General features: G+C 36.5%; 2 protein-coding genes and 1 long non-coding RNA gene across 4 annotated transcripts; 1 reads left to right on the forward strand and 2 right to left on the reverse strand.

The window, feature by feature from the left end:
- Nucleotides 1–383: 383 nt before the first annotated feature.
- LOC123545580 (myosin-11-like) lies at nt 384–19,490 on the forward strand. 2 transcript variants are annotated; one of them, XM_053533424.1, is made up of 7 exons: nt 384–436; nt 643–710; nt 4,959–5,067; nt 6,268–6,356; nt 7,622–8,261; nt 8,889–9,113; nt 15,692–19,490. In XM_053533424.1, exons 2-7 carry the CDS (start codon nt 645–647, stop codon nt 15,910–15,912), a joined length of 1,350 nt encoding a protein of 449 aa, XP_053389399.1. In that variant the 5' UTR covers nt 384–436; nt 643–644; the 3' UTR covers nt 15,913–19,490. The 2 variants fall into 2 exon arrangements, with proteins under 2 accessions (XP_053389399.1, XP_053389400.1); XM_053533425.1 differs by having other exon boundaries at nt 385–431; nt 640–710.
- Nucleotides 10,389–14,535, reverse strand: LOC128552406 (uncharacterized). The gene is made up of 2 exons (XM_053533426.1): nt 14,255–14,535; nt 10,389–12,021 (listed from the first exon to the last, which is right to left on the reverse strand). Exons 1-2 carry the CDS (start codon nt 14,306–14,308, stop codon nt 11,026–11,028), a joined length of 1,050 nt encoding a protein of 349 aa, XP_053389401.1. The 5' UTR covers nt 14,309–14,535; the 3' UTR covers nt 10,389–11,025.
- A 312-nt stretch (nt 19,491–19,802) lies between the features above and the next one.
- Nucleotides 19,803–26,219, reverse strand: LOC128552405 (uncharacterized). The gene is made up of 4 exons (XR_008369068.1): nt 26,066–26,219; nt 23,481–23,627; nt 22,867–23,038; nt 19,803–20,173 (listed from the first exon to the last, which is right to left on the reverse strand). It is a non-coding gene; the product is annotated as an uncharacterized LOC128552405 (long non-coding RNA).
- Between the last annotated feature and the right edge of the window lie 1,777 nt (nt 26,220–27,996).

The raw sequence follows: 27,996 nt of genomic DNA on the forward strand, positions 1-27,996 counted from the left end.
AGTTATGAAGCCGCGGGTAATACTTGATAACCCACGGATATAAAGACACTTGAATTTTGCCTTCCAATATTTTATTTCCCATTCATGTTACAAACTTGAAATATTGACCCTGAATGATGCTATACTATATAGTAACTGAAACGAGTCTACGGTCTACGCTTTGTAATAACATTTGTATACATATATATACACATAGCCCATGTTTATCATAGGTAAATCTAAACTTGTAAATAGCATATTTTACATATTGATAAAATTTTATATATATATATAACAGATAGTGAAAACCCGACCCCTTCGAAGCACCTCATCCAGTGCCGCTCATGCTTGTGATAAATCTCCGGTTGTTTCCGACTAATTCCGTCTCTTTTCGGAATTAATTAATGGAATTGAAAACGAAAGTAGACGAAAAGGAAAACATTTTAGAATAAAACAGGTAGGTTAAGGTTACGCTGTAGAAATTCTAAAAGTATTATTTAATCGTAAAAGCATTGTAATAATGTGTGTTGAAATGTCACTTAAATAAGTAACATAAACCGAAAGTGCATTTTTTTTCTAAAATTTAAACGATTCGTCCCAGTATTATATCGAACTTTGGGCAGCTTAGGTGCATTCACAGCTGAATGATTCTTTATAATGCAGGTATGGGGACTCAAGCGTCAAAGGAGGAAAATTCTGCGGAGCTTAAACTTGCAGTAGACAGAGTTAAGGTATATTTACTTCACAAGTTATTTTTTTATATTATACGTTTGTATATAACTAATTAACATGTAATAAGTTTAAACGGGAAGTTAGACAAGGCTTTTGAAGCTTATTGTCGCTGAGTGGCTGCTTTTTAATTTCTGACTTTGGCAGCCACCGTTTGACCGTCACATTATAAAACAAACTGTATACGTCGGATTAGTTCGACTAAACGGGAAGTTTGCCTAAAATAAAAAGTTGATACTTCATACATGTACTGCATTTTATACGGTAGGTAATTTTAACAAGGGCATAGCCAGGAGAGTGACAAGTGCGAACGCACCCTACGTTTCGGCAAAGTTTACAAGTTCTATAATACACGGGTGGTAAACGCGCAATCCAATTCCCGCCGGGAATACGCTTAAAATGGGTTGCGCAACGTCCGGTGCTGGTGTTGCGCGTAAAAAAAGACGAAATTGAGGTATGTGAAGTTATGATTTTGCTTAGTATGAGACAAGAATAAATTTTCTCGAAAAAAGCAAAATGCTATTCGACACAGATATGATAATACATCATAATGTGTAAAATATCTGGTTTGTAATTTATGATTCGGCTCTATTATCTCAAAACCTCTGGCGACACGAAACGTGAAAAAGTATGAAATCAACAAAAATGGCAGTTTCTGACCTCATATGCCCAATCTGAGGACATCTGATGCTTTTTATGATAACTCAACTGTTATAAAGTAACGAATATCAAAATTATTTGTTTCAAATCCTGCTTACGGGAACATAATCGACAAAATAATCATCGGGAATGGGGTTGCGCACCGAGAATGGAGTTGCTCATATACATCATAATGTGTATAATGTATACGCGCAACTCCATTCCCGGGGCGCAACCCCATTCCCGATTATTTTTTGCCAATCTTTCCCCCAAAAGCAACATTTCATTCAAGTGTATGTAATATTCATGACTGTTTTACACGTGTTTGATTATTCGAAGCGTCACATTTCCAGAAAGAAGGCACAAGAGTTAGAAAATTTGCATTTTTCATGATTCCATGCTTTTTTGACAGCTCGAGCCATCAGAGTTTTCGTGATAACAGAGCTGATTCTTAAATTAATAAGTTGGTATTTCACACATATGATCCTTATTCATTTTTGTGTCGAATAGCATTTTGCTTTTTTTCGAAAGCACTCGTAAATGTGTAATTATTTACAAAAACAAAAACCCACCTACCTCGATTTTGTATATATTGTAGGCATAGGAAATAGAGATCAATATAATTGCACCTTCACTAATCCTACCAGGTGATCTGTATTACAAAAGTGCTTCTATTGTGACATTTTGATTCAAGCAAAACTGTATTATCTGCACTATTAATTACTTACTGGTATTTCATTTTATTATTGGCTTGTTAAAAATTAATTTTTTACCATATGTAAGTTGACAGAATCATAGGAACCATGTTTTGAGGAGTAAATCAAACACAAATGAATAAATCCTAAATGTTTTTGTTGTGCAAAAAAAGTATGATATTGTGTCTAAAACAGTTTTCATTTCCCACTCAATTGTGTAATTGCAAGGGAAGTAAACTAATAGATATCTCTGCTTATAAGTACTAGCCCACGGCAAGAGTTGTCATTCTTTGTGGATCACACCTTTACATTAAAAATTAAAACTTCTGTTATTGATATTAACAAAACTATCATAAACTTCACATTTGTGAAATAATTTTTGGTTATTTCAAGGACTTGGAAATCAATTTCTAGACTTTATTTAATGTATTACTATCATTGAAAATTTTAGGGTCTATCTCTATATATTGATGCGCAACACCAGCACCGGAAGTCGCGCAGCCCATTTTTAGCGTATTCCCAGTGGGCATTGGATTGCGCGTTTACCACCCGTGATAATAGCTTTTTTTATCAACATAACTCTTAATATCAGATTTTTTCCACTCGCTTCGCTCCCCAGCTTCTTTTTTTCCAACTTCCTTCGTTGTCAAATTTACGGTGCACCTGTAGAAATAGCGAATCCGACAAGGACTACATTCGGCAACGTTTTTCATTACAAACTTGGAAGTTGTAACAGATGCAGTGGCCTAATGGACAAGGCATCTGTCCCGCCATTTGGAGGTTCGAACCCTGACAGAGACGTTTCGTGTTACTAAAGAGAGACATGTTGGTGAGCAGCCAGCTAGTTAAAAAATGGTAACCGATGCTTTCCTGCCAGGTAACTTGTGTTGAAAATTGGAATCGGGAAGTAATGTTGTTCAATGTATCATTGTATGTAGTAAGCCAGCATGGATAATCCTTCCAGTAGGGGTGACACTATAATAAACAGACACTTTACTTTTTTTTTGCAACAGGTGAACTATGCGGAAAATTTGTTTGTTTTGTTGGGTTTAACGTCGCGCCGACACAATTATAGGTCATATGGCGACATTCCAGCTTTGATGGTCGAGGAAGACCCCAGGTGCCCTCCGTGCATTATTTCATCACGAGCGGGCACCTGGGTAGAACCACCGACCTTCCATATGCGAGCTGGATGGCTTCCTCACATGAATAACTCAGCGCCCCGTGTGAGGCTACGAGGAGCAAGGGACCTTAACCACTCGGCCACGGAGGCCCCGCCTAGGCGGGAAAAGGTTGTTAAATATCTGCAATGTCAGTTCGAAATTAGGAGATATATGAACGTTTATTATTGTAACCCAGATCTTGTTTTAAAGGGTCGTCATTTGGGTACTTTGCTGAAAGATCAGAGAATTGCTGCAAATGAGTGAATATTGGGTGTATTTAACAATACAGTACATCCCAGTACATCCCAACGGTGAAATGTAAAAATCCACAACACGGCGTGTGATAATATGACATAGGTTTTACGGGGGACACAAGTTTAGGGTGGGTAGGTACGGGAGGGGGTCAGCCCTCTTGTAAGTTGGATTAGGGAATGTAATCTCCCACTGAAAGGGTTAGAAACATGTATAAATACGAAGTGGTGGCCTCCGGTGTAGGGCTGTCATTGATTGGGTTTAGGCATATCGACGATACCAATATATCGGAAGGCAAATTTCGACGATACATCGATATATTGATTATTAAGTTAGATTAACAACTATTTGGTCATGTGCATGCTATATACCTTCTTGTTAATTTATTTCTACTTATATTGCCTGCTTTTCATATTTATTTACTGTTTGATTATATTGTATTTGTATTTATGTATTTTTATTATTCCCCATAAAGGTAGTGCCGACTAGTGGGAAAAAGACTGCTACAGCACAAGTTTAGACATTACTTTTTTGACAACTTCAGTTACTTAGGGCAAATATTTGCAGGCAGAAAGTTGTTTCAAAGGGTCTGAGTGTTTATCTGGATGTTTTTTTTTCTATTTGTAAAATATCAATTTTTAAAAAATGGGAATCGATAATCGATCGACCAAAATGTATCGTTGATACATCGATATCGCTTCTATCAATGACAGCACTACTCCGGTGTATTTTTGGATCTGAGTACCCAAATATATCGTTGATCGGAACGATGAACTTACAGTTTCGGTAGACTTTGCTGTTCAAGCATTTGGGGTAAAAATGGGAGGGGGCATCCACTCCATAGGGAGTTTTTTGGGGGGATCTTCCCTGGAAATGTTAAAAAATATAGGTATGAAATGTTGGCCTTTTGTGCATTTTTGGATCTAAGTTCGGAGCAGCCAGTTTCAGTTATATAGTGTGCGCGCTTAGAAAAGACTTTCCCACTAAATAGTGTAAAAATATAATGACAGATGAGCGGCTGCATGAATATCGCCACCAGCCTTGATCAATGTCTATCATTATACATGTAATTCTTTTCGAAATGACATACTTTATGGCTATAATTATTCGCGACTCTTTATCCCGAGAAACTTTAGTTCGAAACCTGGTTTGATAAGTGCAGTGAATATGGATCCTGCTGTTGCATTTTTATTTTGTTTGTTGAGGTTTTCTTAGGTTGTCTTTTATGGTTTAAATGTCCTTATATGATTTTACACGTCACTGTGAGTTTCCATTTTGAAATACTGTAATATATTTTTAACGATTCAAGAAACACACATTTTGTTTGTATACACATGGTCTATATACAACGATTCTTTGGAAGCATAGAACGTAAGCAAGCAAAACGTAGCAGCAGACTTTGTTTTATTTAGTCTGTTCATGAGAGTAAACGACACGTGTAGCGCCACTCATGTCCCATATCATTGGCCGAAGCGAAACTTTACTATAACCTTTCTTTCAGAACTGCATTGAAAATCATCGTAGCAATGTATGTAGCATCGACTCGGCCGTAAATGCACAAAATGATTCGGTAGAGCTACTTTCACAGATGACATCTGGTACGAATATGTGTAAGTATAATCTTTTAAATATCATTAGTCTCACTACTAGTATTCGAAGAATATGTAGAGCACTTAGGATATTAGCCTTTAAAGCATAATTGCGGTAACGGTATTGAAACTTCTAACACTTCACAGCCGTGATGATATGACATGCATTACATAGGTTCCATAACTCTATTTTGAGTTTGCCTGTTGTCCTCAGTTTTGTATACTTTGCTCGATTGTGATGAAGGCTTCAAGCTAAATTGAACCTCTGTCGAGTCCGCTTCCTGTAAAGGCCAGTACTGGTGTCGTATGAGAAGACGTGGTCATGAACCCAGTGGTCCATGTTTTTGTTTTTTGTTTTTGGTTTTGAGGGCTTTGTATGCAGGTTGGTATCTGTTAACACGCATGGAAATGGATTGAAACTTCACACAGTTGTACACTGTTGTGATTTGACATGTGATGAGCAGTTACATACGTATATTCAGTTACGCCCCTTATCTGACTTTAGGTTAGGTTTTATGTGTAATCTGGTTAGTGGGAACGGACTCTGGCACCAGGCCGGAAATAAAATGCCATTGTATCTGATACCCTACTATTTGGTATAAATAGTATGATATATATATACATAGTCGTGAACGGGAAGTATATAAGTCTATTTCTATGATGCATTTCTCACCTAAAACATGCAGTGCAGACGAATGAGTATGGAGCAGATACTAATATTGAACAACTGTTTTTCAGTATTCAAAGTACCCATTTGCCGAACTTCACGATTGAAATGGACTTAAGGACCATTTCTATATACCTCTGCGTAGAATATGTACATGGACATTAAAATAAATTTAGTGAAATACTACTTGTCAAATACTGTTTGTCAAATACTACTTAAATGAAGCTTATTGCAAATACATTACGTGTTTTTTTCACTGAGTTATTGCCCTTTGTTTTTTACGGGTTTTATATTTGGATGATACTGTAGGGGTGTGTTTTTTTTAGAAAAAAGACCCATCCATCTAGTTCATTGAATTGTTATTGTTAAGAAAGACAGTCGTTCCTAACTTTCTATTGGCAAAAGCAGTATACTTGAATGAAAGACTAGGTTTTAAATGATGACTTCTGAAAGGTCATAGACAATAAACACTTCAAATAGTACGCATAAATACAAAAGCATAAAATACGAACATTCAAATGCAACAGCCAAATTCTAAGCTGATTTGATTTTAGATTTTAGAGAAAGGCATTGTACTGAGAATGAACAGTCAGCCCAAAATGGACCCTTGGATATGACTCAAAATCTTCTAGCCAACATTCAGGTAAAAAATCATACAATTGTAAATGCAGTGCTTAAATGCTGTCAAAACTTTTGCTTACATCATCATCATTTACCCTGTGTTTCGAATGATTTAGGAGATCTTGAATGCTCACCTTTTGTAAAATGTATCATATTTCCGCGTTTGGCCTTTTCATTATAGCATAATTCTTTGGAGCACGTGGAATAGGATAGGGTCTAGGATGACAGTGAATAAAGTTGAGAAAATTGTTTTCTTCCCGAATGGACCAAATGAAAGATGTACATGTATGGTTAAATACCTGCAGTCTACAATTTGGTTTTAATTACTTGCAGTTGAAAATCGATATTCTTAAAGAAATCTTGAAAAAAGTTCAGTAATTTCATGTCCCGCCAAAATTTCTTCCTAATTTATATTTGTTCAATACATCAAATTTGGTTGTATCGAATTCCTATACATTTACATCTTGATTTATGAAAAAAAATGTTTGCGTACATACAGGGGTGATCATATGTTGCAAATATAAAATGGTTGAAATTTTGAAAAACATGCTTTCCATACTTCTTAGGCGTAACAAAAAAGAGTGTTTGTTTCCGGTATACCGAACGAAACAAAAGGTTGCAAAACTGCTCTTTTTATGCTTTAAACATGGCCAATGATGTTACAAATCAACAAACTAGTGCTCAAAAGGAATAACCACCATTTTATATACATTTTGACACAAAAATAATTTCCTAAAAGTCCCACTTAATACAAAAAAAAAAAAAATACCTACCTACCGAGATCTATTTTTAGCAAAGAACATTTTTTTACGCCTTAGTATTATAAAAATGATGAAATGCATTTTTAAGTTTACACTGTCATGTAAATGAGGCTATAGCAACACATTTTACGAGCGGAAAAAATGTTTGCACCAAATATCATTTTAATTATAAATTTGTATCTCGAAGTTTATCTGTCGACTCGGTCCGTTCAAAGTCCGTTCGCCGAGTTTTAAATGTAATGGAATATTTCTCGTAGCATAAAACATGTTTTGTTCAGAAATATGATAGGAAATTCGTTAATTTGCAACTGTGAAATGTTTCTTTAAAAGTTGCATGCACGTAATTTGTCTGTACAACACAGTATTTTAAAACAAAATTAGTTTTCTTCTTTCTACATCATCGTGTTGTTTCATTCGAACATGTATAATGGCCGTTATCGTGTAACATAGTAAAACTTTTAGCTTTAAAAGATTTCAGTATTATATTTGACTTTACTTTCACATTTAATCTGACTTTCTTTTTTAGAACACTTTGATACATCAAGTTGGAGCACTAAATGAGAGTTTTGGTATACTTGAAAACTGCATTCGAGAAATATCAGCGCATTATAGTCCTGAGTCTGGATCACATGTTGATACAGACAGGCGGACCTTAGTTAGCGCGAGAACAAGAACATCAAAGGACAGATTCAGTACAGTAATGTATGAATCAGAAAGACGTATGAATTCAAAGGAAGTCAGTTCAAGCGATGCCGAATTTGAAGAGAGTGATATTGGTACTGTTAGGGCATTACGATCGGAAAACAAAGCTATAACGTCTCAAAAAAATGAATTACAAATGAAATTAAAAGAAACCGAGGAAGTTATAAAATCGTTTCAAGATGAAAATAGACGCCTAAATTCCGAAAATGAAAACTTACGTCGTACGACGGCAGAAATTGGCCGAGTTCAAAAACAGAAAGAAGAATTTGAGAGGAAATGCGCGAAGCTTGAAATGGAAAATAAGAAGTTGAATGATGATGTTCATAGGTATAGAAGTGAAGCCAATGCATGTTATTCGCTTGAGAATACAATCAGGAGACTACAGGAGACAGTAGATCAACAAAAGCGAAGAATACTTGACCTAGAGGACGAAAAACGAAAAATTAAAGAGAGAAAAATGATTGGTAAGAAATTTGTTTTGTATAATTAGAGACTATTTTAGCATTCCAGACAGCATTGTTTTAGACTTCATTGTTCTGCATCGATGTGAACTCTCTCTCTCTCTCTCTCTCTCTCTCTCTCTCTCTCTCTCTCTCTCTCTCTCCATCCCTCCCTTTCCCTTTCCCCCTCTCTCTCCCTCTCTCTCTCTTTGGAGGAAAGCCGCCATATGACCTATGAATGTTTCGGTGTGACGTTAAACCCAGCAACACCCTCCCCCTCCCACCTCGAAAAAAAAAACATTATGGAACACACAGCGGGGAACCGCCGTTGAACGTTCTGTGACAAAAACACAATACTTAATATCGAGTACTACTGCACGTGAGGGAAATTTTCAAATATTGCTATTATAGAGATAACATAAACTGTTCTCATCACGGAGCCTCCCATATTCGAGCGATTAAGGTCGCTTATTCACTTGCCCGTCATTGCTGTTGGTTTGAGTCGCACTCGGCGCTTGAAAGGAAAGGGAACACAATTCGGGAAGAAATCCAGTTGATTTGTGGAAGAGAGATAGTACTGTCCAAGTTTCACCCGAGCTGCACGTCGGACCTTCGATAGACCCAACAAAAATATCTATTTTCCCATTTCAGTACCGGTTCAGTTGTTCTACCAACGAAAAGATGAATTAATGACGTTGGTAGTGAAGGAGCTGTCTTTGATGATGGACACACAGATGCAAACAAAGAATATACAGCTAGAAATCGTAAAATGTGAAAACATTTCAAGGATACAGCCTGATAAGCCAATTCTGGTTTTGTGCATTAACTCTTCAAGACTCGGAACTGACGCATCAACTGCAATCGAAGGAGTCCACAGTAAGTATAAAAGAACGTCAGCAAACCCTGTTAAATTATTTAGAACAAAGTTCACGTTATTTTGGTCGAAAGTTATTTCAAGAAAGTGTCTGACCGGAAAATATTCATATCACATTGACCTCGCTACGTCAGCATAGTTTTCCTTACGCTTGTGGTAAAAAAAAAAGTCTTATCCTAGACACCATACAAATATTAGCTACAGAAATGTATAAAGATAATTATGCAGTCAAAAAGATGGACCATTATTTGCCTCTAAATAACGGACAGCACTATTTTAATAGCGACTGGCCGGTTTGTATTACTTCTTAGATCTACATTTTCTTAATATTTTAACCCTTTAAAAAGACTTTTCAACTTTTGAACCGTCCTAGGTATTAACTAAACATTGATTTAATAATTGAAGTAGCTACAAGAGAATATTAATCTGTTATTAGATGTAGATGCAGATGGGAATAATCTGTTTAAGAGTAACTGTTTTCGCGGTAAACAGTTACCCGGGAGCCGGATATTGCCATGTGCATGTGCAACCAGTGGTAGCAGATTTGTCTTGCATACCATATTTTATAAAATATAGAGTAAATAAAGCAAAACAAAAATACTTCCGTTGAAGCACTTTTTCTTACAATAGCATATTTAAGTGAAGCACGGGAAATTAATGTCCGTAAACTGAAATGGTGTTATGACGTTTCATTGACGCACAACTTGTTTTAACATTCGTGGCGTACGTTTTGTTTCTCCCGTGAACTAATTTATTTTTAATCAAGAAATATACTTTTAGGAACAAAGAGCATCTATCGAGGTATTTGATTTTCATCGAATATGTAATAAATGCACGCACGAATCTTGTCATTAACAGCACGAGAGTCATCTGGCATGGGGGTGGCAAATGGGTTTTGACACACTCAGGTATAATTTACCGGAAAACGCAAGAACTGTTTGCAAGAAAAATTGCAGTATTACTTGTATTATACCTGCTTTATATTGCATCCTTTTCGTGACAACACGTCCAAAGACGCATTATAAGGCAGCCTCTCAGGGCGCCATTTCATCCTATAACAGTACAGACGCAGAGCGATCTGACCATAGGGACATGGCGAGAGAAAGGCCCTCATAACAGAGAAAGAAAAATCTTTTAGATACAGACATGTCCAGCTAACTTTACCTAGCTCTTTGCGATTAGACAGTCTAGTTCTTTAACGAGGCCGGTGTGAAAGGCCCTATAAACGCGAATTCCTTAAACCTACACAGATCTTTGTACCAAAAGAACAAAAACACAATATGCTTCATATATTGTATAATATGTAATGAGCACTTGGGCACGATTAGCTTACACTGTTTCTTCTTCCAATAATATCCATTACATTTACATATAAGAAAATACTGACATGAATCATATAACAACTTCAAATACCATTCAATTCATAAGTATCAATTCAATGATTGAACATGAATAACATTCACTTCTCATGTATATATATATATATATATAAATATTTTTAAATAAAGTAACAAATAATTTCCCGTGATTTAGATTTAAAAAATAATCTGTTTGTAAGCATAGGTGCCCAAACCTGAATGACCATACAAATCACAACAATCGGCACGATAACTTGCCTTACCAGCGTTACTAAGGCTACCAACAAAACAACCATCAAAACAAGATTTTGATTGGCCTGATACAACAAAAGATCTATACCTATTCAAGGAAAATATTTCCCGCTTAATTCGCTTCGCTTAACCGACGGAAAATATATTTCCTTAAACCTACACAGATCTTTGTACCAAAAGAACAAAAACACAATATGCTTCATATATTGTATAATATGTAATGAGCACTTGGGCACGATGAATCAAAGAACGGGAAACTATAAGTTACAAAATAATACCATGTGCTTGAAAACTAATTCAAAGTTTATAAACCCAAATTCTGAGAAACAGAAAGTCTTTCAGATAAACAGTCTTTAATATAACCATCTTTGGCGTTTTCACTACGCCACCTTCCATGTCTCTTAAAAAGTCTGTCCTTAATGCCGTTATTCGCGGCTGCAGTTGCGCCCCCGGAGCGCAGGCTGTGAAGTCCGAATTTAGAAATATCCGAAACATGATATTTAAACGCTTCAATAAACAGTTCTGTCAAAGTTGTATACGAAATGGGTTTATTCATATCCCTTAACTTATATCCATTTTTGCATTTTGACATTCCACAAAATATATAAATGTCAGAATCAGAGTCAATATTCGCCCATGTTAAATATCGCTGTAAATTTACTACAGGACACAACATAGTACCTGTGCAAGAAATTGTTACCCAATTTCCATCTCTATAAACGTCAGTTTTGCTTGATTCAATAAATATATTGATATATGTGGAATGGAATACTATATCGGAACGTCTAATCTTAAGTAATTCTTCACTTCTCAAAAATCCTGCGTATGCTAACAAACATGCGCAAATAATTCTCTGATTCTTGATATTGTTTTCCTGATAAAGACTATTGAACATTCTAAGCAACATAACAGGAGTCACTGGTTCTTTCTTCACAATTTTCTTAGAAAGCTTTCGTTTAGCAGCTTCTAATATGTTTTTTACTAACGATGAATCAGTAGGCGATGTCAAGCCATATAAATCATGCATCCATTTAACACTATAATATGATTTTGATACAGCACTGAATGAATTTGAAGACTGAACGATAGAACACAAATATATACCAAAAATAAATGGCTTGGCCGGAAAGATGTCCTTTTCTCCCAAAGAATTACTCAAGGCCCATTTCCTCCACCGAATAAAACCTCGATTGTAACATTTGGTGGTACTGTCGGCACGAGCATCCTTCAGTAGTTCTGGGATCCAGGTCACCTTATCGACCAAAACATCTGGTAAATCTTCTATTTCGTCCGAGAAACACTGAAAAAACATATTTAAATAAAGAATACGTTCGTTAATATACAATTATAATAAAATAATTTGCAATATTCTTTTTCTTCACATATTATCATGGCTTGTCAGCCTCCATAAACGGAATATGCAGCCGACAAAAGGCTGTGAAGGTATAAATGCCAATGAATAACAGACACTATGTTTTTGTGTCTTAATAATATTAAACTATATTAAAAGTTTATCATAACATGCAAATAGAAGATCTATACTTGCGCAATAATCCAAATTAATACACATTTCTGTGAAAACATATTTTAACATCAATACACATATTATCAAGGCTTGTCAGCCTAAACAGAAAACTAGCAATTATAAAGGCAGCCACGCCATATATAGATGCATATTTAGCATCTTAACAGTACAGATATATACAAGCACTAAAATATTAGTCGTAGTGCTAACATTTTAAACTTCAAGTTTTCATTTCCGAAAATGCCTGCGCCATTAATGCATGCAGTGTAATTTTCTTTATTTGTAGGCAACTCGATCCAGTCTACAACATTGGATATAAATCTGCCACCCACGCATAATAACGGCCAAAAATTTGCCGAAGACCATGACGGTACAATCAATACACCGCTAATTTTGTCTGACTGCATTTTTCTTAATACCCTAGCAACTGTAATGATGGGTGGCACGAACAACCCAAATTTACCACCCCAAAATTCCGAAAATGCATCCACGCCTGAACACCCTTCATTCCAAAACTGGGAATAAAATACAGGTAATTTACTATTATGAACTGAAGCGAACCAGTCTACCTCTAAATTACCCCACTTGCTTTCGATCAAGCGTACAATATGAAAAGATATGCCCCAGTCATCTTTGTCAACAATCTTTGACAGATAATCGGCTCTTTCATTTTCCTCCCTCGGAATCCATTCAACATCTAAAACAATACTATTCTTTAAACAATATGTAAATATACTGAATGCAATTGTTTGCAACTCAACGTTCATCGAACCCTTTTTAACAATGCTGCTAACAGCCTGGTTATCAGAAAACCACTTAACCTTGTGTCCTCGTAAAACATGTACAATGGACTGCATAACTCTGAAAACTGCTGTAAGTTCTCTCCAAGTAGAGGATCGAACCTGTTCATCATTTGTCCACTGACCTTGAGCGACACCATTTACAGTTTTTACCTCATAACCGGCAAATCCCGTTCCGGAGGCATCACTAAATACTCTTTTAGTGAAAAAATCTTCAACATTAATCTTACTAATGTTCAATACTTGTAAATTTTCTTTCCAAAATTTGAGTTGAGTCATACTACCACAATTTAATTGTATATAAGATGCCCACGATTGTACGGCGGCTATATCTATACTCAAATACCTAGTCATTATTTGAGAAATGTGACCTATAACAACCGACATGGAGATAATTTGTCCAACAAAACTAGCCAATTTTCTCACATGAACCCGTCTGTGTTTCTTTAGCGAATATTCTATCTCTGAAAGAGTATTTAATGCTTTCTGTATTCTTCTATCTGGTATATAAATACTATTTATGGTGCTATCAAGAGTATTACCAAGAAACTCTATGATTTGCACAGGAACCCATAAAGATTTTTCTGCTTTTGGAACAAACCCGGATTCAAGAAGATCATTTTTTATCGAGACAGCAAAATCTGAACAACTCAAAAAATCTCCCTCACAACCAAACCCGTCATCTAAAAACATAACTATCATCTTTCCTTCACCCCTCCATTTAGCAATTAATGGTCTTGTTAATTTGGTGAATATGTACGAAGCTGTGCTAATTCCAAAAGGGAGCACCAAGAATTTGTAAAAAATAGTGTTTCCCATGTCATCAGTCCATGAAAACCCCAAATAATCAGTATGAAGGGGAAAAATAGATATGAAATGATACGCAGAATGAATGTCAAACTTGAACATATAGCAATTGGGTCGAACATAATTGAGTACGATTCTAATGTCCTCATATTTTACCGACTGTTTCCATAAATGCTTATTGACATGTCTTAAATCAAGTATCAAACGCTTCTTCCCAGAAGACTGTACTGAAACGGTTAACGGGTTAACAACAGCAGGGATTTTCTCACACTTTTCAATTGAACCCCTCAATAATAAATCATTTATTGCTTCTTGTACAAAACTACGTTCTTGTAAAGCCGACCTGTTATTTTTTAAAATGCAAGCAGGTGGCATAGAATGAAATGGAATTTTATACCCACTTTTGATTGTATCCAGTATAAAATCATTAGCACCAATCTTATGCCAAAAATCATAACACTGTTTTAACCTATCTTTAACAATTATTGCTTTTTGACCCTGTTCATACTCAAAATATTCATGGGTAAAACTGTCACCGTGTAAATCATAACAATTACATCTAAAAATAGAATACTCATCTGTCAAAACTGATGATTCATTTTCTGTTCTGGGTGACATCGATGGCTGATTGACTCTGCTTGTTGAAGGAACCTGACATGTAGGGACAATCTTTTCTGTAGTGCGTGAAGTCTCCGCAGACGAAGCAACTTCCAAACGTCTTCCTTGTGTAGGGACGAAAATTAGACGTCCCGAGAGAACCGTTGACTCCCGTAAAGGTACCTGACGTTGATGGCTGCATACCCCATTGAGGAAATGGAACGCTCCCAATAATCCCAACATTAGAAGTAGGCCCGGAATAAATTGCGTTTCCCAGGTGCGTCGTTCGGCGATTTTTTCGATTGAAATCGCTTGCGTTTGCGGAGAGCACGGTTTTCCGCCTTGGAAATCTTAGATTCATCGTCACTGTCGCTGGCTACAGGATTCGCCCGGTATTGTCGAACCGTTTCCCAGCCCCCTTCTGACGTATCGGCAATTCGGATAAGTTTTTTACGTTTGTGCAATTTACCAGCGGTTTCCTCTAACACCTCCAGAGCGTAGTCAGATTTGTTGTTTGTGATAGCCCACTTGGCTTGCACGACTGAATCTTCAATGTCCGTGTTAAAGTTATATTGAATCTTGTTGCCCTCCTTTCTCCACGACAACTCTTTGTCTTTAATCTTTTTCACTTCTGATGACACAGATAATGAAGTCCCTTTAACGTCGTCTCTCAAAGACGAAAGCTCTTCTTTCTGACTTTTCAATTGTTCCAAAACTAAATTTAATGTCTGATTAATGTCCGTTTTATTTGCACTAGGACGTCTTGGCGAATTACGTGGTGAAATTTCATCCATGACTAGCGAAAAATAATCTGTTTGTAAGCATAGGTGCCCAAAGCTGAATGACCATACAAATCACAACAATCGGCACGATAACTTGCCTTACCAGCGTTACTAAGGCTACCAACAAAACAACCATCAAAACAAGATTTTGATTGGCCTGATACAACAAAAGATCTATACCTATTCAAGGAAAATATTTCCCGCCTAATTCGCTTCGCTTAACCGACGGAAAATATATGCCTCTGGTTAGGTTGGAGACACTCGAGTATCTCAGACACTACTAGTGCCTGAATTCGAACCCCAGGTCTCTTGATTGACAGTCAAGCATGTGGTCACTAAACCATCGGGCCTCCGGCAATTTTTTTATTATTGCAAACATTTGTCTGGTAACGAGAATTATGTCCATATGCATAACTGAATATTCATCATACTAATTCTAAATTTTATTTCTTCGTTTAGAGTCTGGACGTACAGCTCTGTTGATATTTCATCACAAAAACATCCATGCTCTACCAAACCAGCCTAGTGATCGCATGTTGACATCTTCAGAGTTCAAACAACTTGGTGGAATAATTGACTTGGCATTCCTTACCGGCAAAGGAATCTACCCGTGCGATATGAACAATCTCGCTGTATCGTGTATTGAAAGCTTCATACAAAGGAATGTATCCGGAAAATAATCAGGACCATGTGTGATATTTATATAATATTTTATTTTGTGAACACTACATTGTCTGGCTATTTGTGCATTATCATTTTTTTGTAATCAAAACAGTATGATAATCTCAAACGCTTTAACTTCTTTTTCAAACTGATTCATTTGTTGGGATTTTAAAAAAAGAAGCCAGAAAAATGTAAATTCTTTGTTTGTAGGGATTCAAAATGTATTTCGCTGTTATGTATCAATCTATACAACCAGTGCAATAGACCATTTTATTACATGACTCCTTTATATATAAATCGCCGGACCATAAATTGTGCTATATATGATCGGTCCATGCACTAATTTTTGCTGGACTTGAGTGAAAATTTAAAGAAAAACAGTTATCAAAATTTATTTCTGATGTCATGTAATAAAACACTTACTGGATGGCTTACCGTCAATAGTCACAACTACTTTATTGGTAGTTTATTTAATTAGGGCAAAGACCAGGATCAAAATTACATTGAGACTGAAAACGGTTTCCTCTCAGTAACTAAAGAGAGCTTTAGCGTACGGTCGCCAAACTTGGGATCACTGTAAGTGGTAAATAAATATACCCTGTTGTTTTGGGGGTCGGTCCTTCAAAGGTCAAGATCGCAGTGACTTGTACACTGAAAATGTTATCCACTCAATAATTAAGGAACACTTTAACTGAAATCTTCTTTGGGTGGTTGTGGTCTGTAGTCTGATGTTTTTGAAGTCAAGGTCGTAGCACTCAAAATTACATACCCATTTGCCTTCGACAGGCCATCACGGGAGCGCATGTAATTTACAGCTATTGTTTTATTTGTCTGACATCGCTACGTTTCAGTATGATAGATTATTTTATAGCAGTTTATTATCAGTTGTTTGTGCTAACATTAACCAGTGCAAAACGTGCCCAGTAGTATCCTCACTTGCCATCCATCCGTCGTACTTACGCCCGTCCGTTCTAACTTTTAACATCTCCTCTGAAACCATTTGATGAAAGTTGACGATATAGATTCATCGTGGATTTCTTGTTTCTAAATTTGTGTAGAAACTACAGTCCATAAAATAAACAAACGTGTTTGTAAATATGGACGGATCCAAACGGAAGGGGAAGAAGCATTTTATAGAAATATTCCGATGGCAAAATACAATACATATCCGTAGCCCTGACCAACCTATAAACCGGGCAAGTCTATTTTATAAGTACATTAACACGGCTGACCCATTTAAACGAGCTGTATTTTCTTGTATAAAAATGAAATAAGCCTGCGATTTCGTTTCTACATTAACATAAAATACTGCGGATAACAAAATGATGTATATCTATGGCCTTTTCGCCAATATCTTTGAAAGTAATTTACCGCTGTGAAACGTAAGTTTAAAATACATGTCTCTTTATATAGATCTAGGATGATAATTTGACACTTGTGTACAGTCCGTGTCTGATAACTTCGGAGTGACTATTTGGACGAGTCCAAGTCAGAAGGGTAATCGATAGTTATCATTATCTAAGTACACACTTTGATATTATACTACAAACTGGAACGTTTACTTTGAAGTAGAAGATTAGTACCGGTCGTAGGGCGTTAGCCTTACATGTGCGACTCTTTTTATTTCCATTGTCGTGTTGGTTCGAATCCCATCGTGATTTATACTTTTTTCTAAATCTTTTTTTTAAATCTTTTTAATACGTGTTTTAATTACATTTTTTTCAAAGGCAATTGAAAATATTCAAAATGCAGTAATACAGCACTGCGGTATACAAGAACGAACTGAAATATGGAAAAATGATGTTGCTTGAAATAACCTTCAGAATATTTTGTAGTATGCATTTAGCATCATTTTTATACTGAACAGTGTTTCTCTTTGCAACAACAGACGTGGACGCCTCGGACATTACACTAATACTGGCAATATACCAGTCTGAGAGAGGAATTTAACCTGCACGAAATTTCCGAGTGTTTTCGTGACTATGCATTCATTATATGATGTGTTTACACAGAGTTGATGGCTGGTCACCTTTAAACAGAAATTAATTTATTAATTTTTCTATCTAATTATATTAATATATTCCAGGAAAAAGAATGATTAGGGTGGTTACCCTGAAAGAGAGAGAAAAAAATAACTACACTTACCTCGATTCGAACCTATACGGCCCGCATAATTCGACATTTCGAACATCATTGCTTAACCACTGAGCTGCCGGGACTGACAGACGTGTTCCAATAAAATATACCTAATATTATTGTTTATGTAAGCTGCTTTACCTATTTTGTTAGTTTTATAAGTCCAGAAAACATAAACAAACGTGACGTCACTCCGAAGTTATCAGACACGGACTGTACTTATAAAATACTAACGATATATTTGTTTAACTTTTCTATGTACTGGTAATCATCTAATTACCATCTTACATCTATTGCAATCTTACCGTGGTGTTATAAACCATTATGCAGATACACACGTGACCAAGAATAGGCTAACACTTACAAGAATATTTATTTGACTATCCTTTACAATTTGAATGTTCAATAGGTAAATTAAGACTTATTGAAAAAATTTTCATGTCGACATCTTTGGTCTATAGTGGTTTTAAAATTCGTTTGATAACACTTATTTTTCATGCTTAGTATTATTGTTTAGATTTACATTTTTGAATCGCATATCTGTAACCTTGAAACTTGGTAGTTCTTTGATGATTCGCTGAACAAGTTAGTCAAGAATTATACCTTTCGTTTGCGTTTTGCCGTAATAATGGTCTTTTTATGCTTGGTAAAATGCTACTGCAAATTAGATCTGCATTTCACGAGTACGAATAGAGTAAAGTGTTGCTTTTTGCAGATATGTTTTTCTTGACAGAAAAAAAACCGTGTCTATGGTTCATGCTGTATAGATTTTTTTCTGATTTTTATACTCTAAGGAGTTTGTGTTTTGACTCACTTACATTACATACTTGTTAGTATCCGTATCAGTTGATATCCATGTAGCTTGGTACACTGCTATATCATCTAAAGAGACAGTTAGGCAAGACTTTGTATATTGTCTAATGTTTGATCCTTACCATTTTGTTTTCCTGTTGCTCTATAAATGCAAAAACAAAAATAATTTTTCACAGCTTTAAAAGTTTATGGAGGACTCCGTGGCCGAGTGGTTAAAGTCGCTGACTTCAAATCACTTGCCCCTCATCGATGTGGGTTCGAGCCTCACTCGGGGCGTTGAATTATTTATGTGAGGAAGCCATTCAGCTGGCTTACGGAAGGTTGGTGGTTCTACCTAGGTGCCCGCTCGTGATGAAATACTGCACAGAGGATCACCGGAGGTCTTCCTTCACCATCAAAAAGCTGGAAAGTCGCCATATGACCTATAATTGTGTCGGTGCGACGATAAACCCAACAAAATAAATTAATAAATCAACAGTTTATATCTTGGTTGTAAGAAATAGAAAATTAGGCACTGTAAAATTTCATTACAGTCCAAAAGATGATAATCAACAATACAACTTGTTGTTTTCTTACCAGAAATTTCTTTGCTTACCATATCATTATGTGCTTTGTTTATGAAATAAATTTAAGGCTTTATATACGAGATCTTTGTTGTTTTGAAATAGTTTGCAAAATTTAGTGAGATTGGTATCTAGAGACTGTTGTCATGATGTATCTTTAAAAAATGTATATACTGTATTTTGTTTAAATACATTTTGAAATCGCTGGAGTCACGTTCTTATCAAAATGCAATTATGCTGCTCTCCCTTTAAATAGAACACATACAAGTATGTATTTTTTTATAAAACTCGTGCACGTGTTTTTCCTGTTTACATTGTTCTTTAATTATAAAAACATGGAACTGAATTTTTTAAATAAATTTAGCCAACTATCAGAAACGAGTACATATATCTTATTGACTAAGTCTCGAAGTTCTGAAAAAGCAGTATTTAATCGACTTCTTTTGTTCGATTTTGAGTATTACTCCAAGCTATCTGAAGATTTCTGTTTCCTGTCCTACTGATCAAGGAAGTTGAAGAGATGGTTCTCTGTAGACAACTAGCCACTTCAATGTATGCATCGCTAGAACGCTGACGTCAGTCCTGACGTCAAACTCCTTTTCATAATTCTTCAGTGGCAAGATAAAGCTGCGAGGGACTCCAAATATGTTAGACACTTTGTTGACCAGCTGTTTGATGGTATCACTTTGGTAAACATTCCGCACGTCCTCTTCGACATAGGAACAGACATTGTCGATTTTAGTTAGCACAATTGCCTGTGGCAAGCCTAGAAAAAGTAGCAAAAGTATGGGCGGCGGTTACCGCCAAAATTAGTAAATATACAATCCATTCATAAACAAGTCAGTCAGTGCAGTGCATTTCAACGCCGTCTAGTCTAAAATTCCATCCCGTCCAATATATTTGCATTCAACTCATTGCATTTTGAGACCATTTAATACAAAACTTCATTCCATCCATTTTAACATGGAACGATGCATAGAAAAACTTGTTGCGATGCGACGTAATATGAAATCACCCAACAAAACATGATACCATGCAGCTCAATGTGAGATCGTTTAACACAACATGAGTACGTGTAGTGTAAAGTGAAATGATTTATTACAACTTGACGCTGTCTAATGCAAATTGAAACTGCTTTTTGTAATTAAGAGCGGTGTATAAAAACTTGATGCTATGCAGTCCAATGTGAAGACGTTTAACACAACATAAATTCGTGCAGTGTAAAATGAACAATTCATTAAAGCTTGGCGCCGTCTAATGCATACTGAAACCGTGTTGTGTGATTTGGAGCGGCGTATCAAAATTTGATGCCATGCAGCCAAATGTGCGCCGTTTAACGAAACACGAGTACGTGGATTGTAAAAGGTTCATAAGTTTAACCTGTTATAAATATAGATTCTGGATCAGTTTTACATGAGAATATCTTAAAATTTGTCCTAAAATCGACCTTATGGTAAAATTCAAGGCCGGATCCAGAATTTTTTTTAGGTGGGGGGGGGGAGGGTGCAGGGGCACCAATCTTGAACGAAGACGTCACCGCCGAGGCGCATAGCAGGGTATTGGAGGGGGTGCCTTTGCCAATGTTAGGGAATTCAGGGGGTCTTCCCCAGGATTTTTTTTGAAATACAGATTAGAAATGGTATCCTCAGGTGCATTTATTGGTGTGTGTACTCCCCTCATATTAATGGGTCAGGGGACTCTCCCCCTGGAAATTTTTTAAATACAGGCATGAAATGGTGGCCTCTGGTGCATTTTTAGGTCTAAACTTTGAGGTATTGTAGGGGTACGTTACTCCCCTCTTGATTGGGTGGTCAGGGGGCTCTCCCCTTGGAAAATTTTAAAATACAGGTATGACATGGTGGCCTCTGGTGCGTTTCTGGGTCTAAAGTTTGAGAAAAAATATTCCTTTGCCAAAATAGTAGGGTGAATCTTTGATGAGTATAAGTCACTTCACAGCCAACTGGGGTGGGGGTGGGGGGCACGGACCCCTCGGCCCGGCCCTGGATCCTGGCCTGTTTGTGAACAGAGCGAGCGTAGCAGATACTTGTGGAGTTAATACTTAAATGAAATATTGTTTACACCTGCGGCATAAGATCTTCCCCACCACCACCTCCGAAAAAAACAAACAAACAAACATTAACAAAACATTGTACAGTGAAGTATATGTAATTTAGACATACTGTCTAGAAACATAAACATGTTAACATTGATTTTATATTATTAATGATTAACTCTAAGAAGAAAGATGTTTCGTTTCACAAACATAAGGTCCCTTTTAATACTGAGATAAATCGCAGGAAATTTTTAAAATTAAATGTTAGAATTTTACCACAAGGTCGGTTTAAGGACAAATTTTAAGATATTTTTATGTAAAACTGATCCAGAATCTATATTTATAACAGGTCAAACTTATGAACTGATAGTCTCATTTACCTTTTACAATGCACGAACTCGTGTTTCGTTAACGGCTCACATTTGGCTGCAGTATGCATTAGACGGTGCCAAGCTTTAATGAATCGTTTCATTTTTCACTGCACGAACTCGTGATACGTTAAACGTCTTCACATTGGACTGCATGGTATCAAGTTTTTATACACCGCCCTTAATTACACAAAGCGGTTTCAATATGCATTAGACGGCGTCAAGTTGTAATAAATCATTTCACTTTACACTGCACGTACTTATGTTGTGTTAAACGGTCTCACATTGAGCTGCATGGTATCATGTTTTGTTGAGTGATTTCATATCACGGTGCATCGCAACAAGTTTTTCAATACATCGTTACATGTTTAGATATATGGAATGAAGTTTTGTATTAAATGGTCTCAAAATGCAATGCGCTGAATGCAAATATATTGGACGGGGTGGAGTTTTAGATTAGACGGCGTTGAAATGCACTGCACTGACTGACTTGTTTATGAATGGACTGTATATTTATTAATTTTGGCGGTTACCGCCGCCCATACAAAAGGCTGTAACACAATACTGACAGTTTTCTATCATCAAAAATACGCTACATTCTGTTAAAAGTGTATAGCCAGTCGAGAAGACACTTCGGAGCCGCTCGACGGTCAATTATCCGAGGTACTCTAGGTTTCAATCATTAGAAAAGCAGTAGTGACTGGAATCTGATTTATAGCTGAAACCAACCTACTGAGACACTTTAATTAGGGAAACATGATACGTATGAAGCGTTCCATGTCTTGTATCTATAAAAGCATTCAAAATTGGTGATCTTATAATCTTGCACAATGGAGTTGAGCATGAAAATATAAGCGTTGACATGGTTGTCTATATTTTCCAAACACTTTTGTTTTGTAAATTGTCTTTACTTTAGCATGTAACACTAGAGGAAGGGTCCAGCACTGGATTGCAGGATACTTATCAAGCCGTTAAATATAGTCGATAGAATTCATCGGGATTAAAATTTGTGTACCGAAGTGCGCGGCATCTACAAACCTTTCTGTCTCACTTTTGCCTGCATGCTCTTGATTTTCTCCAGCATTTTCTCGGAGAGAATAGTTGCTGTGTTACCATCGAAGACAAATCATACACAGTGAATTTTGTGTCCAAGTGTTGGTGACGTGATGAAACCATGTATATCAGAGGATATTGGTGTTGTCGGATTAAACTAGAAAGTATAGCAGTCAAATTAGTTTTGTAAAGTTTCGGTAAGTAATATTTCATACTAATATTTTTGAAATATAAATACTGCCTCGATATATAAGGTGCATTATTGGTAAAACTTCAATACAGAAGGAGTTTAAATTACGAGAAATGACGTGCAAGTTACTATACATAGTCGTGAATTATTACCTTAAAAACGATGGCCTTTTTTTTCAAAGTTTCTTTAATGAACTTGACCATCTTTCATTTTGGACAGTGCCATTAACTGTTTAAAGGGCTGCTTACCAAAAAAGATGCTGACTGAATTGCGAATAGTTCCGATGTGCAGGCTGATCATGATATACACTGGTCGCAAAGCAAAGACAGAATCAGTCGTGACCAGCAAGATAAAGGTTAGAGTACGTGTTCACTCTATACATTTCCGGACCAAGGAAGAAACAGCCTACCTGATAACCATCGGGCACATGTCCATCCAAAATGTATGTCAATTCTTGTGCATCTATTCCTTGACTTTCCTCAAGACCCATTGTGTCGCATAGGCAGAACCTAAGTGGTTTTTCCATTTGAGAGCCTCGTACACGATACATGCGATACTAAATAATAATAACAAAATTGCAAATGCCTGTTTACTGTCTTTTTAGTTTGTTTATAATGTTTTATGAAACTATTTAGTACTCTTACAAATATGCATGTTGGTATAACATTTCTATATTCCAGTTACCTAGATTTGTTATAAATTGGGTTAACGTTCAATATATGATATTGGTGGAGTTTAGGAAGCCTTCTGCGGCAACACCTACGGGGTTTAGTATATCGATTGTATGGCCTCCAAAGACAATCTACCTAAATGAATAATAATGCCATAGAGGTTTTCTTTCGAAAATGTAACCGTGTCTGGAAGTTATATAAATGCAACGTTTCTCCGCTTAACACCTCACAAATCAAAGATGAAGGTTAAATTCCTAGAGGATGTATAATAAATTGTGCAGTCTGATTTGGAAATAAACTCTTTTTCTGATGAGACTATGCTTTAACTCTTGCGATTGTGTTACGCAAGAAAATGTGCCAACAATCGTGAGAAAATGCAAATCGTTCTTTTCTTTGGCTGATGTCTTGTTAAAACCATATTGAGAGCCGATCTGTCATAGCAAACTTTAAATTCTATATAGAAAGGTTTAAAATCTTTTTGGACAATCTGCTAATGGATTTCGCTATGATATTTGGTGATTCGTCAAGATATGTCTTAAAATAGGAAAGACAACTCTTGTGAAATGGATTCCAAAGCGGTCTATGAATTGCCAAAAAAAAATTACTTAGAATTAATCTTACAGGCAAATGGAAAACATAACTAATGTCTTAAACAATAAATCACTAGTAGAATTTTGTAGTCTTGGTTCAAGTGTTGCAGAAAGATATATTACTGAAAGCTATCAAATTAAACAATAACTACAATAAAAACAAGAGGGTCATTGACACTAAAGCGCTCACCTGTATAAAATGCTTCAAATGTGTTTGTATAACACAATGGTAAAAGTACAGAGTTAGGTTTATATAAATATCAAAGCTCTAGCTATTTGTGAAGAAGATTTTCAAAGTTTATTTTCTATTAGCATACATTATGTATATGTCACATACATGAGCATGGCCATATTTGAACAACCTAGGGCAATGTATGTGTAACATGCATGTTGTACCACAGAAAAATGGTCTTGAATTTTCCCTACGGCCTGTAATAAAACAGTTTTAAGCTTTTTATAGTAACAACAAAGGGAGGTAATTCTAAAAACAAGAGGGTGCCTCTTAGTGGTAAACATTTGTGCCAAGTTACATCAAAATCCCTCCATGCATGAAGAAGAAATGCTCCGGACAAAGTCATTCTTGTGCCTGACCTTTGGCCTCTAAGTGTAACACTGACCTTAGACTTAGGGACCTGGTTCTTGCGCAGGACACCCCGTCTCATGGTGGTAGACATTTGAGCCAAGTTACATCAAAATCCCTCCATGCATAATGAAGAAATGCTCCGGACAAAGTCATTCTTGAATTTGACCTTTGACCTCTGAGTGTGACCTTGACCTTAGAACTAGAGACCTGGTTCTTGCACGCAGCACTCCGTCTCATGAAGGTGAACATTTGTGCCAAGTCACCTCAAAATCCCTCCATGCATGAAGAAGAAATGCTATGAACAAAGTTTGTGCACGCACTTGAATTCTAGAACCCATAAAGGAATATGGTTGGTTCAAAAAAAAAAAAAGGAACCGAGATCTTATGATGATACAAGTTGTGTGCAAGTCTGGTTAAAATCAAATCACAAATGAAACTACTTTCGTGAAGACAAGACCAAAATTGCCAATTTTTGTCTTTTCAGGAGCCGTAACTCTGAATCCCATGCATGGGATATGGCTAGTTCAAGAAAAGAATCTAGATCATATGGTGATATAAGTTGTGTGCAAGCTTGGTTAAAATCCAATCGTAAATTAAACTGCGTTTGTGCAGACAAGACCAAAGTAGCCAATTCCTGGCTCTTTCAGGGGCCATAACTCTAGAACCCATAAAGAAATATGGCTGGTTTAAGAAAAGAATCGAGATCTGTGTGCAAGTTTGTTAAAATCAAATCATAAATTAAACCACTATCGTGCAGACAATATCGAAATAGCCCATTTTTGCCCTTACAGGTGCTGTAACTCTAGAACCCATCGTGGGATATGGCTGGTTCAAGAAAGAAACCTAGATCTTATGGAAATACGAGTTCTCTGCAAGTCTGGTTGAAATCAAAACCTAAATGAAACCAGACAAAAATTATTGACGGACGCACGACGGGCATGGGGCGGTCACAAAAGCTCACTTTGAACCTTTTGACCCAGGTGAGCTAAAAACAGGCCATTCAGCACATACGTATGTTTGTTTTGTATTCACATATAAGCCGAACACCTCGCGTATACATTGACATGATTAAAAAAATCCTGGTATTTATGTGCCGCCCTTCAACTTAAATATAGGAATTGTTAGAGTTTTTAAAACATGTTAGTTTTACCTTCGAGGTTATACTTTTCTCAGCACTACCGCATACAGCCTGGTCACATATATGGACACGGAAAACTGAGGCAACAGTGTTGATAAAACTGGACTTTCCGGCTCCAACTGGACCTATAACCAGAACGTTTGCTGTCTCTATGCTTAGACCGTGCGGAGGAGCAAACGATGCAGCGAAAGTGCTTCAGTTCTTCCAAATCCTACATGTATGAAGTCACATAAATTAAGTGGATTTCTCCATCTTTCAATGACGACAGTAAATGTATCAAACGGGATTCTTTATAATTATGCAGCTGATAACGGGTATTGAACTCAAGTGAAATGCATTCAGCCCATGCCATGAATTCCCAGTCCAATATTACCACTTTATATTTTTGCAGTAGCGGACTGTGGCATGTCTATATCTGCAGTTCTCGTGTGGCTGTCGGTGTGTAACATTATCGTATAGGCTATAGCATTTATTTTTATCTATCGGTATTTTTATCTATCGGTATTCAAGAAATTAGAAGTGTTAAAGACCCACTAATACCTAGCGGTCTACTTTGTCCTCTCACATGAACTTTGTGCAAATAATCGTGCATACTACTACATTAACTGAATAATATATTTAGACATTAAATACGTTGTCTTAGCCTAATATCTGTTACTGTCAAATTGTAAATAGATACTTGTTATTTTTCATTTCTCCATATAAAAATATGTATAATTACCATCATGGAAATTCAAAATATTATTTTATGGTGTGTCTTTAATGTAACTTAACAATAGCCACTACTGACCTTGATATTTTATAGGAAAAAATACAAGTATATATAACTCTCAAATAAGAGCTGGCACTATTAGTGAAAAGCCCCCGAAGTGCGCCCAAAACTGCTACAGTTGTCTGCGCAAAATATGCCAGAACAGTTTAGGTATGACTCATTTTGCGCCAGATTAAACAAGTTTTCCGGAGGTAACTTTGAACTTGAAGCTAGGGTCTGGGTTTTGAGCATGACACACCAGCTCATCATAGGAAAGAATTGTGAAAAGTAATTTTTGATGAATGGCAGAGTTATTGACCGCACAAGAAAGATACAATGTGACTTTTACCTTGAAGCTAGGAGTCTTGGGCTTGTGTCTGACACATTATTGCCGAGTGGTTAAAGTCGCTGACTTCAAATCACTTGCCCCTCATCGACGTGGATTCGAGGCTCACTCGAGGTGTTGAATTCTTCATGTGAGGAAGCCATCCAACTGGCTTCCGGAAGGTCGGTGGTCTTACCCAGGTGCCCGCTCGTGGTGAAATAATTCACGGAGTGGCACCTGGGGTCTTCCTCCACCACTAAAGCTGGAAAGTCGCCATATGACCTTTCATGTGTCAGTGCGACGTTAAATAAAAAAAAAAGACACGTCATTTCAATATAGGGACATTTATGCAATGTAATTTTAAAATCTCTTAATCGATGGAAGAGTTATGGAACGGACAAGAAACACACCATGTAAACTGTCAACCTCTAAATGTGATCTTGACCTTAGAGATAATGGTCTTTTTGTTATGCATGACACGTTTCATCGTTATAGGGAATATTTATGCCAAGTAATTTGGAATTTTCTTGATGAGTGACAGAGTTACGAACCGGACATGAAACAAACCCTATTAAACTTTGACTTGACTTCTAAGTGTAAACTTGATCTTGGAGCTAGTGGTCTGGGTCTTGAGCGTAACACATTGCCTTATTATGGTAAACATTTATGCCAAGATGTTTCAAAATCTTTCATGGATAACAGAGTTATATACCGGACACGAAAAATGTTCTTTAAACCTATGACTTCTAAGTATGACCTTGAGCTTTGAGCAAGGAATCTGGGTCTTGCGCATGACATACTGTCTGATTATGGTTACCATTTATGCTACGGTATTCCAAAATCCCTTCATCGGCAGAAATATGGACG

The sequence above is a fragment of the Mercenaria mercenaria genome, unplaced genomic scaffold, assembly GCF_021730395.1.
Source record: "Mercenaria mercenaria strain notata unplaced genomic scaffold, MADL_Memer_1 contig_2777, whole genome shotgun sequence".
Lineage (NCBI taxonomy): Eukaryota > Metazoa > Mollusca > Bivalvia > Venerida > Veneridae > Mercenaria > Mercenaria mercenaria.